Here is a 16,714-nt window from a genome sequence, read left to right as displayed (position 1 = left end):
CTGGAAAAAATAGCCAAAAATATATACTTGCATATATTTTTTCAACCATTTTTAAGGATGTTTTATCATCAAAGAAATAACAAAGACAAGAAAGGGTGAGAGGAAGTAGCAGCTATACTTGAAAACTAATCCTCAAGATGTTCTGAAAAGATGTGCATAATATTAATTAAGTCACATCAGCATTTCCCAAAGGAAAAGACACATCCTGGAGGATATGAGAATTTTAGATAAGACACGTATTAGCAGCTAATTGTGACTAAGTTTGTGCTTACAGAAACCTAGGTAAGGTTTCTACTAGTTTATGAAATATTAACTCAAATATGAAGTTATTTGAGTGCTGAGTAAAAGCTCACAAGGCAGATAAAATGCAACATTAACTTTATTTAACATTTCATTTACTGGTGATTTTACTATGGTATGCACTTTCAAAGTGATTTCTTGTCATATGTAGAGCTTATATTAGTTGAAATGCCATAGAATCTCAAATTCAAGACATTTTTTTTTCTCTTTTAGAGATGAGTTGAAAGGAAGGTGGAGAGCATTAGTGCTGCTAACCATTAATCCTTGACAATTGTCTCTCACTCTTTCTCTTTTCAGAATCTCCTTTAGAGAATTCATCTTCATTATTGGCTAAAAGTTTACTTTTATGTTTCTGACTTCAAAATCTACATTTCTAGTTACAATTATTTCTTCTGCACTGTAGTTTTGAGATTTCATATGGCATTGTGTATTTTCACTTAGAGCCTGTTTTCTTATCAAATTTATCACATCTGAAACAAACCTGTGATCTTTCTCCCTCAAGATCCCCTCTCTAACTACTTAATTTCTGTGTGACACATTTGTCCTCACAGATTGGAAGATATCCTTTACTTTTCTGAAAAACTTCTTTCTGCCATAATGTCTGTCAGTACTCTCACTGCAGTTTTAGCTTTGCAATATTTCTTTTTTTTAAAAAAATATTTAATTAATTTATTTATTCATGAGAAACACACACACACACAGAGGCAGAGACACAGGCAGAGGGAGAAGCAGGCAGGCTCCACGCAGGGAGCCCAATGTGGGACTCAAACCCGGGTCTCCAGGATCACACTCTGGGCCAAAGGCACTCAACTGCTGAGCCACCCAGGCATCCCTGCAATATCTCTTATATTTGTCTTTAGTGTGGGCCTTTAAGTGCCCATATGATAGATGCTGTTTCTCTTCCCATATTTTTTTCCATCTCTTTCCTCCCACCTCCTTTCTCCTCTTTCATTCCTTGTCCGTCCATCTACTGAAGACACACTATGTCCCAACATTGTATGAGGCTGTAGAACACAGAGCAATGAAAGCCAGGCCTTGCCCTAGAGAAGCAGCTGATACAGAAGCAGTGAGAGGTCAGTATATACATTATTGTAACAGCACAGATTAGGATTGGTAGCCTAATCAGATAAGCAAAATGTCATGTGAATAAGGCAAGACGGATTACAGCTAGGGTCATCAGTAAAGGGCAGAGTTTACATTGGAACACTGTGGGCTAGTGAGATGGGTGGAAAGAGATGAAGAAAATATTGAAGGAGAAGGGAAATAGGAGCAAAACATTGGAGGCTTAACCTGATTTGAAAAGACTGTGGTGTTTCTGGAGTACAGAGTGTGTTGGGAGGGATACAAGGAGATGAAATTAAATCAATACAATTTGAGCTCACCTTAGAGGACTATGAATGAGTCGGGATATTGGTGGGTCCCTGGAGGGCTTTAATGGAACCCACTAACCAGTGTTGTTATCTATCCACCTACCATCTATCTACCTACTTTTAATTCGAGTATACTTAACATGGGGTTGTATTAGTTTCAGGTGTGCAACATAATGATTCAGCAATTCTAGACATTGTTCAGTGCTCATCACATTAAGCATACTCTCACTAACTTCACCTATTTCACCCATCTTCCCACCCTTCTAGCCAGTGTTTTTAAAAGATAACCTCTGCCCTCTGTGTGATGGAATGGATTAAGAAGGCAAGACACTGATGGCAAGGAGGCCAGGTAGACTGCTAAAATGATCTGAGTAATAAAATTGAGGACTCAAAGAGGATTAGTGGCAGTGTGTATGGAAATAAATCTATACAGAATAAACTGAGTAGACATAGAGGACTGGTAGCTAATTGGATGGGTGGGTGGTCTGTGGAATTTTTTTTTTTTTTTAGGATTTTATATATTCATGAGAGACAGAGATAGAGAAAGAGAGAGAGAGAGAGAGAGAGAGAGGCAGAGACACAGGCAGAGGGAGAAGTGAGTTCCATGCAGGGACCCCAATGTGGGACTCGATCCTGGGACTCCAGGATCATGCTCTGGGCCGGAGGCAGGCGTCAAACCGCTGAGCCACCCAGGTGTCCCTGGGCTGTGCAATTCTAAGGGCCACTGGAGAGATACCCCTCAGAATTATTTAACTTGTAAAATGTCTCATACTGTAGGATCAGTATGCACATATTAAACAACTGAATGGAAAATACATACTGTATGATCAAAAATTTTAAAACAGTAGCAGTATAAGATGGAGTTACCTGAAGCGAATGCCCAGCAGGACTAAGGCTGAATCTAAACGTTTCATTGAATGAAGGCTCTCTATCATGTCGGCACACTCTCGTTTTTTTCTTAATCACCTTTTTCTGGGTAGAGATGTTCATCACATATATTTTTACATATAAATCTGAAAACAAGAATTCAGCTTGTAAAGTGTCCATCACTCATAGAATTTCCTATTCAAAGAATTATAAGTGTCCACTGAGAGCTCCTCTATATTTTACACAAAGCGAGCAGACTATCTTCAATTTGTTTCAGACAACATAAAGGATTCAGAGATACATCATTTTTCTTAGCAACTCGGTTTTCCTATTGTATGGTAAATACATTCCTCCAGTTTGGGTGTTAAGAAAAGTTCGGTAAAAACTAGTAAATTATCAACTTGTTGTATATAAGAGAGATTAATTCTTATTTTCCATTTTTCTGATACATTTGCCATACAGCCCAAATATTACTTTGCCTTTTCCAGATTATTTAAGACACATTCCTACAGAATTCCTAGATATATTACACTGCTCATTATCATAAAATTAGATACCTGGCAAGTGGTCAGGAGATTTAAATTTGTAGGTGATATTTCTGCACTGGAGAATCTCAACTATTAGTTGTTCACCATCTGTCTTCATTTCCTTCTTCAGTGCAATCTTGATTTCTCCCATTACCTGAGTCTTGACTGGAAGAATTTAATGAAAATATTAAGGAATATTAAATGCCATCTATTAAATGTGTAGTTCAGTAATTCATTCATATATACATTTGTTGAGTGTTTATCAAGTACTAAACACCTTACTCCATCCTGTGGATACAGAGATGAATAAAGTACAGTCCGAGCCCTTAAGGAGTGTAAGACCTCCTTTACACACTTACACACTTACAACAAAGTGTGTTAGTATAACAACAAACTAGTGAACAGGGAGGTATGGAGGAAATGCGAGTAGATAAGTATTACTTAACTGTAGATTATTAGGGCAAAAAAGGAAAGAGATGAGACTATAAGAAGACATATATCCATACTTCTTTATAAAAGAGGTAGCCAAAGGAATGTGTAGTAATGAAATTGCACCAGGGAACATACAATGAGTGACCTAAAGGAATCCAAAGTATTTCTTTCAAGTGTTTATCTTGGATCTTTGTATAACTGAAGAAGCTATTCATGTTAGGTCCTGTTCTTGAATGATTGGTCCTTTCCTCTGTCAATTCATATATGCATCTATATATTCAATCACCAACAAATATTTTATTTCCCACCCTACCCTATGATAAGCACTCTGTTAGGAAGAATGGCTATCATGGTGAGTCAAAACACACATGCTTATTGGTTTTATGGTCTTTCCACCTATTGGGAAGAAAGCCTTAATGAATTATTTTCATCCATAAATGCAAAATTAGAAAAAGAAAAAAGGTAATGAAATACAAGAGCATAGCTCCAAGAGAGCCTGAGGAAGAACTACGTGAGCTGAAACCAGAAGATTGAGAAAGAGTTAACTAGTTGAAATGGATTAAGAACATGCTACAGAGAAGGAACAGTGTGTGCACAGGAGGGAACATCGTGAGACTGAGGAATTAAATGTATATTCTTGTGATTATTACATATTGTTAAATGGCATCATGTTAACAATTTGGTTTTTATACTTAGAACAATAGGAAACTACTGAAGATTTTTAAGTTTGGAGATAGATCACTTGTTCTCAAACATCTTGGTTTCAGACCTCTTTACACTCTAAAAAAACGAATGGTCCTCAAAGAACCATTGTGTGTTTTATAGCTACCAATATTAGAAATTTAACATTTCTTTTTTTTTAATTTAACATTTCTAATTAAAATGAAAAATGAGATATTTTAAAATATTTATTGATTCCACTAAAATAACAATAATAAGTAAATGTTTTAATGAAAAATAACCATATTTTCCAAAACAAAAACATATAGTGAGGAATGCCATTTCTTATTTTTTCCAAATTTCATTAATGTTTTTCTTAATAAAAGATAGCTGGATTCTCATATCTGTTTCTATTAAATCCAATTCAATATGTTGTTTTAGTTGAAATATATGAAAAAGTCTAACTCATACAAATAGTTGGAAAAGGGAGAAGTATTTTAATATCCTCTTTAGATAATGTTAGATTATTAAAATTTGACAAGAGGTAATTTCTTACAGATTAAAGGAAATATGGAATCTGAAATCATATCAATGGACTTTTTGAATGATTGCTTTAAAATACAGCAATCTATCCTGAATTATTTTATCTTGCATTTAGAATGGCTCTTTTAACCATGCCTGACTTGGTAACAGCGTATTGTTCATTTTGGAAAATACTCGTTCACTGGGTTATGCAGGTCTTGTTGACCCTTTCATAAAATATTTAAAACACATGTGTTAATATCACTACCAATATCATCAGAAAGGTCTTTGAATATTGAGAAGCCTCTAAGCTCAGGAAGGCAGATACAAGTTTTCTAAAGTTCTATTTTTAATTAAAAGTTGAATTTTTTAAAAGATTTTTTTGAATTTATTTATTCATGAGAGACACAGAGAGAGAGTGAGAGGAAGAGACATAGGCAGAGGGAGAAGCAGGCTCCATGCAGGGAGCCCAACATGGGACTTGAACCCAGGTCTCCAGGATCATGCCCTGAGCCGAAGGTGGTGCTAAACTGCTGAGCCACCAGGCTTCCCAAAAGCTGAATTTTATCACTGAAAACTATCATCACTTGTTTTTCTTAAAGTGACAAACTCACTTTGTTAATTTTTGAGAATAAGTAGCATTTGTCTACTGTTATTCTTTTTTAGCAAAAATTACATTTCCTATTAAAAAGGCTAGTTCAGTTTGTGACTCAAAAAAAGGCACAGACAGGTTTCCTCAAGTCAACTATCATAATTTGGCAGGCAGCATAGTGCTTTATGTATATTTCCATTTCATCTCACAGAATTGTGTCATGTGATGTAGAAAGACATGTGCTTAGGGTCTAGGTTTAAAAACAATAATTTAAACTTCCTCATTAAGGACAGTCTTGAGTGAAACCAGCATTTTCCTTATAAGTGAATGCCAGTTAAAAATAGATAAATACAGTAACTGGTAATATGCCTTGCTTTGTGCTAGGTCCCCAGCGGTTTATTGCATCATTGCTTTTGCATTATCAATGTAAATGTCAACACAGTGAAAAGGTAAATAATGTCTCAGTATATTTAAAAAATAATTCTGATCTCGTGCATGCATGTAAACATTATATAGAATACAGACTATAGTTGATCATATTTGAGAAGACACTAAATTAATAAAAGCATTTTGTGCAAAACTATGAAAATATGAGATGGTAATTATTTAATCCTTTTGATTAAACTTTGTGATATTTTGGGGACATGTTTTGATGTATTTCTTTCCTGGAGATTAATGAGAATAACAGTAAAAGACTTACAAAATATTTGTTATACAAGTTAGGGCAAGTAGACCAAAATAAGTAAAGACACAGAATATTGAGATATTATAATCAATAAAACAGATCTCATGTATATTAATTAAGTACCACACCCTGATAATAGATCTTTTTCTCAATTACATACGGAACATTCCCCAAAGTCACCCATACTGTTACAAAGAAGATAGCAGTAAGTTCTATAAAATGAAGCTATTATAAACATTGATCACACACAAATAGGCTTTAATTAAATAATTCTTGGGCAAATGGTGAAATACAATGAGAAAATACGGAAGTTCTGAAAATGATGATAATGAAAATACTATGTATCAGAATCTGTGAGAGTTAAAGTAATGCTGGGAAGAAAATCAATAGCCTTACACACCTATATAATTTAAAACAATGATTTTAAAAAACTCCACATATGCATTAATGTTCTACAAAGAATTTTAGGGGCACCTGGGTGGCTCAGTCAGTTAAGTGTCTGCCTTCAGATCAGGTCATGATCTCAGGGTCCTGGGTTCAAGTCCTACATTGGGTTCCCTGATCTGTGGGGAGTCTGCTGCTCCCTCTCCCTCTGCCTATCACCTCCCTGTTTGTGCTCTCTCTCCTTCTCTGTCAAATAAATAAAATCTTAAAAAAAATTTTTTTAATATAAGAAATTTAAACTTCCAACTCCAAGAGTTAGAAAAAGAATAAAGTAAAACAAAAGAAAGTGTAAAGAAGGAAATAATAGACATATACACTAAAATTAATGAGGTAAAGAAGAGAAAAATAGTGGATAAAATTAATGAATCAAAATTCTGAATAGTATCTGGTACTCTGAATAGTAAAACAGAAATAAAAAGAAGAAAGAAGAGGAAGGGATGAAGGTGATGTAAGAATGAGTTAGGGGCAGATGGGGCTAGTCAGGGAAAGATAGGGGAAAGGCCCCAAAGTCAAGCTCCTACCCATCCCAAGAAAACAGAGACAAAACAGTGAAAACAAAAAATAAACCTGGCTCCCCAGCTCCACAGTGTTAGGCAGTATCCCCCTTTAATGGCCACTAAGTAATCACAGAAATCCCAGATGTAGGAAACACTATGGAGGAGTATTAATCAGAGAGAAGTGCTCATGATATTTACAAAAAATCACCTTGTTTGTTATTAGGAAGGTTACACGTCCACCATGTTTGTTCTAAATATCCACCCTGATGTTGATAAGAAAGTTACCAAGTTCCCTGATCAGTTTCCTATAAGAGACCCACACTACAAGCCCTCAGTGGCAACCCTGTGGGGACCCCTCTCACTCCTGAGAGCTTTCTCTGTATCTCTGCTTAATAAACTTGTATTGCTTTGTTAACTCTGTGTTGGCGAGATTAATTCTTCGACTGTGTGACAAGAACCAAGCTCTTCCGCATCAAAGGGATGTTGAGAGCATAGTTCAAAGATGAGATGATAAAAAATGGGGTTACAGTGCTAAAATACAAATAGTCCCTTTTTAAAACTCTTAATGAATTAGAAACACCATGGAACAAAATCAAATGAGATAGAAATCAATATTACTGACATAGAGGGAGGAAGGCTTAGGATAATATAGAAAGGAAAGGAAAACAGAGAATTTCTTTACTAGAAAAAAGTGATGGCTATGTCAAACTGAGAAATAGGATCCAATATAACTGATTGCTCAGGAAAAGTAAATTTTTTTTTTTTTTTGGAAAAGTAAATTTTAAGACACCAGAAAATCACATGTATTTAAAATATAAAGGTATTTATCTGAAGTAACAGAAAAGTAAATCTGTGGATCAAAAGAGTATCCTGTATTCCTGGGAAATATTGATTAGCTGATACACTGATAACTCCCACTTAAGCGTCTTCAAAAATATAGAAAACATTTTTAAAGGAGCCAGGGGAAAAAATATGTCCCCTGAATGAATACATCAATGTAGGGAAAAAAGTACCTTTTTGAAAATATTTAAAAGCCTGTGGCAGAGGAAATAGAGGATCTAGTAATGAGAGAAAGAAAGGAAGGGAGGCAGGGAGGCAGGGAGACAGGGAGGAAGGGAGGGAGGGAGGGCAGAAGTGGAGGGAGGAGAGAAGGAAAGATGAATATGAAATCCAAGAGGAGAGAGGAAGAAAGTGGAAGCATGCTGATTTCCTTTAAGCGGAGAATTAATCAATAAAATTTAAAATTGAAATATAGTATTGAAAATCATAATTGCTTAACCTCAATATTTTCAATTTTGCTTCTTGAGCTTAGTGAGGTTTCTTACAAATTAATAGGGCTAAAATATTTATTGAAGTCAAACTATTCCTTTGTTTCCACCATAATCTAGCCTCTTCATTAAAATAAAAAAAAAAAACTCAGTCGTATCATTTTTTTTGACAAAGACCCTGAATAATTTAATTCTATTAAACAAAATCGTTTGTGTCCTTCTATATCTTTAGCTAAAGTGCTCCAACTTAAGTACAATTGTCAAATTGACTTATTTTTATCTTCCACAGCTTTCTTCTTTCACATTTTCTGGCACTTTGTTCTCCATTAAGATATGCAGTGCTCTTTTCCTCAGAAAAAAAATTATATATTTCATCTTTGAAAAACAAGTGTAGGTCATATCTGTAGGCACACATTTGTACACATGGTCTGGTTATACTTCCATCTGATTTATCTATTTAGAGATATGCATTTTAAGAAAACATGGCTATTAACAGGACAATTATTATTTCACAACAAAAAATAAGGTTGTGAAGTTTTATAAGTGGGAAAACAGTGGCTTCGGTGTTTTAAGTAATTCACCAAATGGCTAAGTAGCCCAGGCATAACTTTAACCTAGCTCCTCTGATTTTAAGTCCAGAGCTCTAGTCTCTCATGAAACCCTTGTATTTTCTCATACGATTTTTACACTCATTGTGACGAGCACCAAGTAATGTATAGAATCATTGAATCATTGCAATGTATACTTGAAACTAACATAACACTATGTTAACTATATTTCTAAATAAGTACATAAATAAACAAACAGACAAATGGATAAAATAACAAGTTGTTTTTTTTGGAGACGGAAATGCTGCAAATGCTGCATTTCTTTTGAAATTAAGAACAAAGTTCCAAAAAAAACCTCAAAGCAAAACAAAGAACAAAGTTCAGTTGAAAAAACCAACAACCATATCTCCTACAAGAAATTCTTTATTTTTTTTAAAAAAGGTTTTATTTATTTATTCATGAGAGACAGAGAGAGAGAGAGAGAGAGAGAGAGAGAGGCAGAGACACAGGCAGAGGGAGAAGCAGGCTCCATACAGGGAGCCCAATGTGGGACTCGATTCTGGGTCCCCAGGATCACGCCCTGGGCCGAAGGCAACACTAAACTGCTGAGCCACACAGGCTGCCCTCCTACAACAAATTTTAAGAGTATTTAAGGGAAAACATTAAAGTGATGCTAGCTAGCTCTAGAAGTTGAAAAATAGGCTGCCCTGACAACTTGAAAGAAAACTATTTGGAAGAGAATGATGTGCTTAAATAAACATTTCATTGACGATAGTAAGTACAAGACAGATAAATATATAATACATATATATTTAATATTATTGGAATGAAAGGATTTGCTATTTTACTTTGACCACATACAGGACCTTAGCAAGCAGAAAAGACAGCAAGCAACTGTGGGTTGTTGATTCATGGATATATTTCTGCATCTTACTCGTGACATGATAGGCATTTAAAAAAATTTTTTATTAGGTAGGTTCCATATCCAACATGGGGCTTGAAATTCATGACCCTGAGATCAAGAGTTACGTGCTCTACCAACCGAGGCAGCCAGGCACTCCATACCCTGGGGTTTTAAAACCACAGCTAGAAGTTATTGTCTGTATATACACTATTACTTCAATTATGCAGGTTATTTATATTAGACAACAAAATGGCAATAAATATTTCCTGAAATATTCATAGTTGTATAAGAACCTATATGGAGACCGTTTAAACATTCCAAATAATTGTAAAAAGTGACTATGAATTAAGAAAATCTTTTTTTAATATTATTTGCATCTGAAATACTTGACTGTGCGTGGTGTAAATCAAGGTTTACTCATTCTCAGAATTCTAAGAAATCTATTGCAGTCTGAGCAGCTTTTGGCAAAGAGAGACCATTGTAGGCAAAAAGTTTCTTTAGACGCACTGTTTAGTTTATTTAACTGTTTAGTTAACTGAAAAGAAATAAAATGTGGAAAAGGAAAGAAGGAGAGAATGGCACTTTGTAAAAGGCAAGTTTGTATGGGGGGAAAAAACATAAGGTAGGGGATCCCTGGGTGGCTCAGCAGTTTATCGCCTGCCTTTGGCCCAGGGCGCGATCAGAGAGCCTGCTTCTTCCTCCTCCTGTGTCTCTGCCTCTCTCTCTCTCATAAATAAATAAATCCTTAAAAAAAAAAAAAAAAGAAAGAAAGCATAAGGTGAATACATTTCCCATCAACACTTAGGTTTCTTTGCAAATTTCCATTAATCAATCCTACATACCAATGCCCCAGGTCACTGGTAGGGGCTAAGGAAGCCTGAACTGATGTGAGGTAAGATGTATATTTAGCCCTGAAAGTCTATGACCTCAGAATTGGTTATTTAGCTCCTATTACTCATTCCAAATCGAAGCAAAGTTTAAAGTGGAATTAAGGTAGAATTTTAAAACCAGGAAATCTGGATAGTCGGCAGGTCATTAAATACCTCTGTTCTGTGTCTCCTCATATTGAAAAATGAAGACATATAATAGGCTTATTTATGAACTATATACAATACCTCTTTCAGCTTTATGGGATCATAAATGTGTGGCATTTTCTGATATTGTCTAAATATGATTTTGTCCTAGCCCTTTATGAAACGTCTTCTATTCTAAATAATTTTATCTGTTTACTCAGGATTTCTAAACTCAGCCATTACAGAAAGTCTTCTTAATGTCCTCAGACTTAATAGCCAAAATAGTGATGTATGTTCCCCCTCGCATTTAATTGCATTTTCTTCCTTCCAATTGTTTCTATTTTATGAGTTTCAAGTCTACACAATTAGTTTTTTTTAATTTTTTTAAAAGATTTTATTTATTTATTCATGAGAGACACACAGAGAGGCAGAGACATAGGCAGAGGGAGAAGCAGGCTCCCTGTGGGGAGCCCCAGGTAGGACTCGATCCCAGGACTCCAGGATCACGCCCTGAGCTGAAGGCAGACGTTCAACCACTGAGCCACCCAGGCATTATGAATGAGTTTTTTTTAAATGCTGGTATACAAAGGTATATTGTTAGCACAATGCCTGAAATGACAGTTGCTCGGTAAGCATTTATATTCTTCTTATGTCTCAATAATGATGCAATGCAGAATCAGTTCTAGAAGAAACAGTTTACACCTAGCAAGCATATCTATACCCTTAGGTCAATTGCTCAATTTATTGAGATAACAAAACATCTCAAGATATTCATACGAGTCAATACTTTTAAAACAGAAAAAAATTTTAAAATATTCTATTTATTTATTCACAAGAGAGGGAGAGGCAGAGACATAGGCAGAGGGAGAAGCAGGTTCCCTGCGGGGAGCCCGATGCAGGACTCGATCCCAGGACCCCGGGGTCACGACCTGAGCCAAAGACAGACATTCAACTACTGAGACATCCAGGAGCTCCTAAAATAGAAATGTCTAAAAAAAAAAAGAGTCCTTTTTCCACGTTGCTGAGCTTGTTAAAGAAAGAAAGGAAGCTCACTAGAATTTGTTCTATTCACCACTCTGTCTATAATTTCAGGTATACAGAATCCATAATAATTTTATCTTCCATGCTGAAATTATATCTCTGTCTTCCAAAAGTTCAAAGTGGTACTTGTGACTGTAGCACTCAATAATTATTTACAACTGGCACTTCTCTTTTCTTACACCATGTCCTGGAGTAGTGAGGAAAGCTATTAGACCTTTCACCAGGTCTAGGAATCTTATTTGCATTGAGTGTTATTTCCTGGTGAATTGTTGTTTCTCAAGCCATCAATATGTTTTAAACTTAATTCTCACAAACATGTCTTCAGAACAAAGGTTCTTACCCCTTACCTCATTATATGCAGGATTAAACAGAGGGGGTGAAGAACCACAGGCTTTGAAGGTTTATCCTGGTAATGCAATATTTGAAAGGGGGAAGGAAAGATGGAACTAATTTATTTCATTTTATAGTGTATTAAATTCTATTCCTATTACCTTCACTGTACCATCTCATGACGTTGATTCAATTAATCAGCTTGCTCAGACAACGAAATGACACCATGCAGCTGGCTCCATTGCCTGACGACTTTTCTACCTCTATCCCACAGAGGACTACAAATGCTTGGATCTAGCACTTCCTACTAACACATGCTATAATAAAGAATTAGAAAGAGAATTTCTGAGACAATTTGTAAAACACTTTGTGATCAGATATAAATACATAATTTTTTACAGCGAAATTCAATGGATTTGGTTTTCAAGAAAAGAAAATGAATCTTCATACCAAATATATCTCAAGAAATACAAATTTCTACTCACAGTTTAAGTATACACTATTCCAGAGCTAAGAGAACAATATTATAATATTATGAATGATGAATACCAACTATGCAATGTAAACTTGTGTTTACACAAGTCATAGAAATATTACTAACTTCACTTAAAAGAAGACTGTAAATTTTAGATTGATGCATTTGCCAAATGTCACATAGCTAGATTAGATTTTCCAGCAAGGCAGCGCAAGAGTATTGCCAAAACTGTCAAAATCTAATATGTGATAGTGATTGTGTGCCAAATTCATGTGCATGCTTCTGAGCACGTGGGGGGGCGGAGGGATTTGGGGATTGTGGAGACTCAAGATTTATGGGGAAGCTGTCTTGGAAAGACAAGAACAGTCAGGAGAGGGAATAAATTCTTACCCATTTCCTTTCCAATGCCTTAATTTATGAACTAAACTTCTTGATTCATTACATGTAGGGAGTTACAATTTGCTGGAATGTCAACAACAATGTATTCAATTTATTGAACAACTCTTGTGTTCCAGGCACTTTGTGTATCACTCTACTGCCTTTAAGTGCCTCATTTACCCTTGTCTTTTTAGCTGATAGAAAAGACACCTAGTACATATTAGATGCCTAATGAATAAACTATAAAATATCTCTAATCTCTACAGCAAACCCACAAGATAGGTATCATTTCCACACACATCTGAAGACAGAGATTTATTAGGCCTAAGTCAAAGCCCATGTTCTTCTCGAAGCTAAGCTGAGGCCACTGAATTGAGATATTTTGGGATTTTTCTTTTCTCCTATAGTGTCACCCAAAATAAATGCTTTTATGTCAGTTTATGAATTTCATTCTCTGTTTACGTATATATCCAAGCCTCTATTATTCAAAGCTATGTAGTGACATCCTAATACATTTTCATGTCTCAGGGCTTCGTGGGGGCTGACAGAGGAAGCATTTTATTATGTTTTCATTATTTTTTTTTCCATGGGAGAAGAGTTCTGTAAGCTTTCATTAAGTCCTTTATTTGAAATAACCCAGATTCAAGGAGATATTTTATACAAAAAGCAGGCATTCTGGCCTAACATGATTTAAGAGTTCTATGAAAGTAGGACAAGCCTGCACATTCTCTCTGTGTTCTGTTACATAAAGAAATCCTTTCTTTCTGAGACAAAGCCAGAAAGAACATAATTTTAGGAGGAAAAAATAGATTTTTTTCTGATTGATCTCCTTCAATGTTTTTGGCATTTTTTTGTCCTTTTGGTACATGTTTCTTAGCATTCATTTCACTGTGACTGAAAATAACCAGAGCTCTTTATAAAAAATTTTAATTGAAAGCTTCCTATTATCTTGTATGAGACCAAAAAAAAAAAAAATAGGAAAGAACTTTTGCTATTAGAGAAGAAAAAACTGAAAACTTAAAAGGACATCACATTTAAAATGTTTGGAGTTTTGGAATGACTCTCAAAAGCCTCAGGAAAATAAATCCCAGGAGGAGTGAAGTAGGAGAGCAGGTGGGTGGAGCAAGTAAGGTGGTGAAGCTCTTTTCCAGAGGAGAGTCAAGTTTAAGAACTCAAGCCTGGCTTTCTGAGTTCACAAGGTCTTGGCTTGACCTCCCATCTACCTTGTAGATCAAAAGGGTCAAGTTGTCTTGACCTTTGATCTAAAAGTAGGCAAATTCACCAATGGGGAGTAGTGGTGGGTCTCCATATATTCTCCCAATACAGAGAAATATTAGCATCCTAGTGTAATGAATTTAGGAAATAAAATCAGGTAATTGCTTAATAGCAGGGAAACCAGGAGCTCCTGTGAGGAAATATAGTTTGTCTGTGTAAGAGTGAATCTCCCAATTACTGTAGAAAAACTTCCAGCTTCTCACAGGAGTGGAAGGTGACCTGGCAACTAGTAACCTCTGAATAAACCTGTGGATAGCACCTGAGGAGTTAAAGGAGGCTCAATAGATTATGGGAATCAAATGTTTAGGTTGGCCCATCAAGTTATTTATGTCATCTCTTTGTTCTTAAATCAATCCTACCAGCCTTACCATACAGTCATTGTGATCTTCCTTTCAGTTTTCACTGGCTCTTCAGTTTTTCACTTGTGCTAAGGTAACATCTAGGAAGATCCTATAAAAGCCTTCCTTGATCCTTTTTTTTTTTTCAGCTGTCACTTTATCTTTGTCCTTAACTGCCATGCAAGCTAAAAGAATGAACTAGAATTCCACCTCGACTATTTATTCTCAACCCACTTTTGCTAGATATTCTTTTATGTCTCTCTCCTCTTCATTAGTCTTGCCCTGTTTTGCCCCGGGAAGAAGAACCCTTGAACTATATCACCTTGGTTTTAGCAATGAGGAGTCAGCGGGCAGCCTGAGGGCAGGAGGATAGAGGCCGAGTTATTTATTGCCTTTGCCCCCACCTCGTTTGCTGGCTTGTTTTGCAGAGGCTATAGTGCCTTGCTACAAAGGCTAGAGCTCCTGCCCACAATCTCGCTGGGTTCTGGCCACAGCCTCCCACCTCACCCCTCACTGGGCTCAGGAGCGGGAGTGGCTTTTTCTTGTGACCAATTCTTCAATGTCTACCTTTCCTTGGTGGATCCCTTAACCTTCCCCACTTTGTTCAAGGCCCTTTCACGAAATTCTTCGGACTACTCCATTTGAATATGTCAACTGCTTCTTGCTAGGGGCTCACAGCACAACAATCATTACAGATTAAGTTAGACCGTAATCCAAGGGTTTGTTGGGTTTCTGCTTTTGTTTTTATTTTCTTCTTATAAGGAGAAATGGTCTATCTGTGAAACAGACCTATTGATTTGTGGTGCCACTTCTAGTTCAATATATTCCTGGGTTTATGTCTATGCTTTGTATTCTCGGATACTGTTCCCTTCATCTTGCACAAATACCAAACTCCTAACCCTAATCCCAGTGCTTTTCTCATTGTGTCTGAAAACCTTGCACAGTAACTTCACCCTTATGTCAATCAGGATAGGTCAGATTCTGTTGCAGTATCAAATATCACCAAAATATCAGTGATTTAAAACTGAAAGTCACAGCATCTTAGGCTGACGGGATAGGCAGCCGTCTCCCTCTGCTGACTGCCATTCCTGAAAGAGACGACAACTCCACAAGTCTGACAGAGGCAATTAATGCTCAGTTCAGGAACGGCATACATCACATCCAACCACCCACCACGCATTGGCTAGAACCAGGCAAAAAACCCACCAGGGAGCCAAGCAGGCTGGGAGTCAGAGAAGTGGAAGTAGTAACACTAATGACCACCAAGGCTTTTTGTGCTCCTCTTATCTAAAGTTGACTTGGATGTTGGAGGTTCTCTGTCACTTTCTACGAATGTTAGAAAAAGGATATTGAGTTCCTCAAAAATATTCAGCTGGTAACTTAATTGGAATTCTATTAGATTTCTGTTTTGTCATTTCACTAAGAAACATGGAATGATTCTACATTCATCCAAAAGTATTTTTTTTTAATGCCCTTTAATGGAGTCTTAAAGTTGCTCTTATTTTTCTGTAGATATCTTGTTATTTTATAAGCTAGCTCCAAGATATTTTGATATGGTGACTGTTTTGGTATTATGAGTGATATTGTTGCCGTGTATTCATGGTTACTTATTGGTGATCTAGAGTAATTATTAGTTCTAACGTTTACCTGTTGATTCTATCAGGTTTTCTATATACATATATTATTCAAATTGACCACAAATAATGTTTTTTTCCCTTTCAATTGTTGTACCTTTTAATTTATTTTCTCTCCTTACAGATGAATCAAGACCAATGCTGTGTCAAATATTAGTAGTGATACTGGATCCTTGAGTCTGATCTTAAACAACATGCACCAGCCAGACTTTTGATCTCCACTCAGGTCATAATCTCAGGGTTGTGAGATCAAGCCCCACACCGGAGCACTGCACCCAGTGGACAGTATGCTTGAGATTTTCTCTCCCTCTTCCTCCCCACCCTCTCACTTGTGTGTGCAATCTTTCACATTGTCTCTCTCAAAAATACCCAAATGAACAAACACACATCAAACTTATTGCTCTAAGTAAAATGACATTAAAAAATAAAAACATATACTAATAGTCATTTATGACTAATAGTCATTTATATATAAATCTATAAAATATAAAATATATATATATATAAAATCTTTATCAAATTCAGGAAGGGCCCTACATTTCCTAATTTACTAGGAGCTCTCAAAAATAGGTGTATAATGTAACTCAAGATATTTTTCTTCATCTATATACTTT

The 16,714-nt window shown here is 36.0% G+C and overlaps 1 protein-coding gene across 5 annotated transcripts in view; it reads right to left on the bottom strand.

The window, feature by feature from the left end:
- Nucleotides 1-16,714, bottom strand: part of PCLO (piccolo presynaptic cytomatrix protein) — a 390,788-nt gene that overhangs the window by 4,658 nt on the left and 369,416 nt on the right. For all 5 annotated transcript variants that reach the window (XM_077863838.1, XM_077863839.1, XM_077863841.1 and 2 more), the window contains 2 exons: nucleotides 3,095-3,229; nucleotides 2,538-2,683 (listed from right to left, as the gene is read on the bottom strand). In XM_077863838.1, coding sequence (XP_077719964.1) covers nucleotides 2,538-2,683; nucleotides 3,095-3,229 — 281 coding nt within the window. The remainder of the gene's footprint in view (nucleotides 1-2,537; nucleotides 2,684-3,094; nucleotides 3,230-16,714) is intronic.

This window comes from Canis aureus, chromosome 21, assembly GCF_053574225.1.
Source record: "Canis aureus isolate CA01 chromosome 21, VMU_Caureus_v.1.0, whole genome shotgun sequence".
NCBI classification, from domain to species: Eukaryota; Metazoa; Chordata; class Mammalia; order Carnivora; family Canidae; genus Canis; species Canis aureus.
This window is presented reverse-complemented; position numbering and strand designations above follow the sequence as displayed.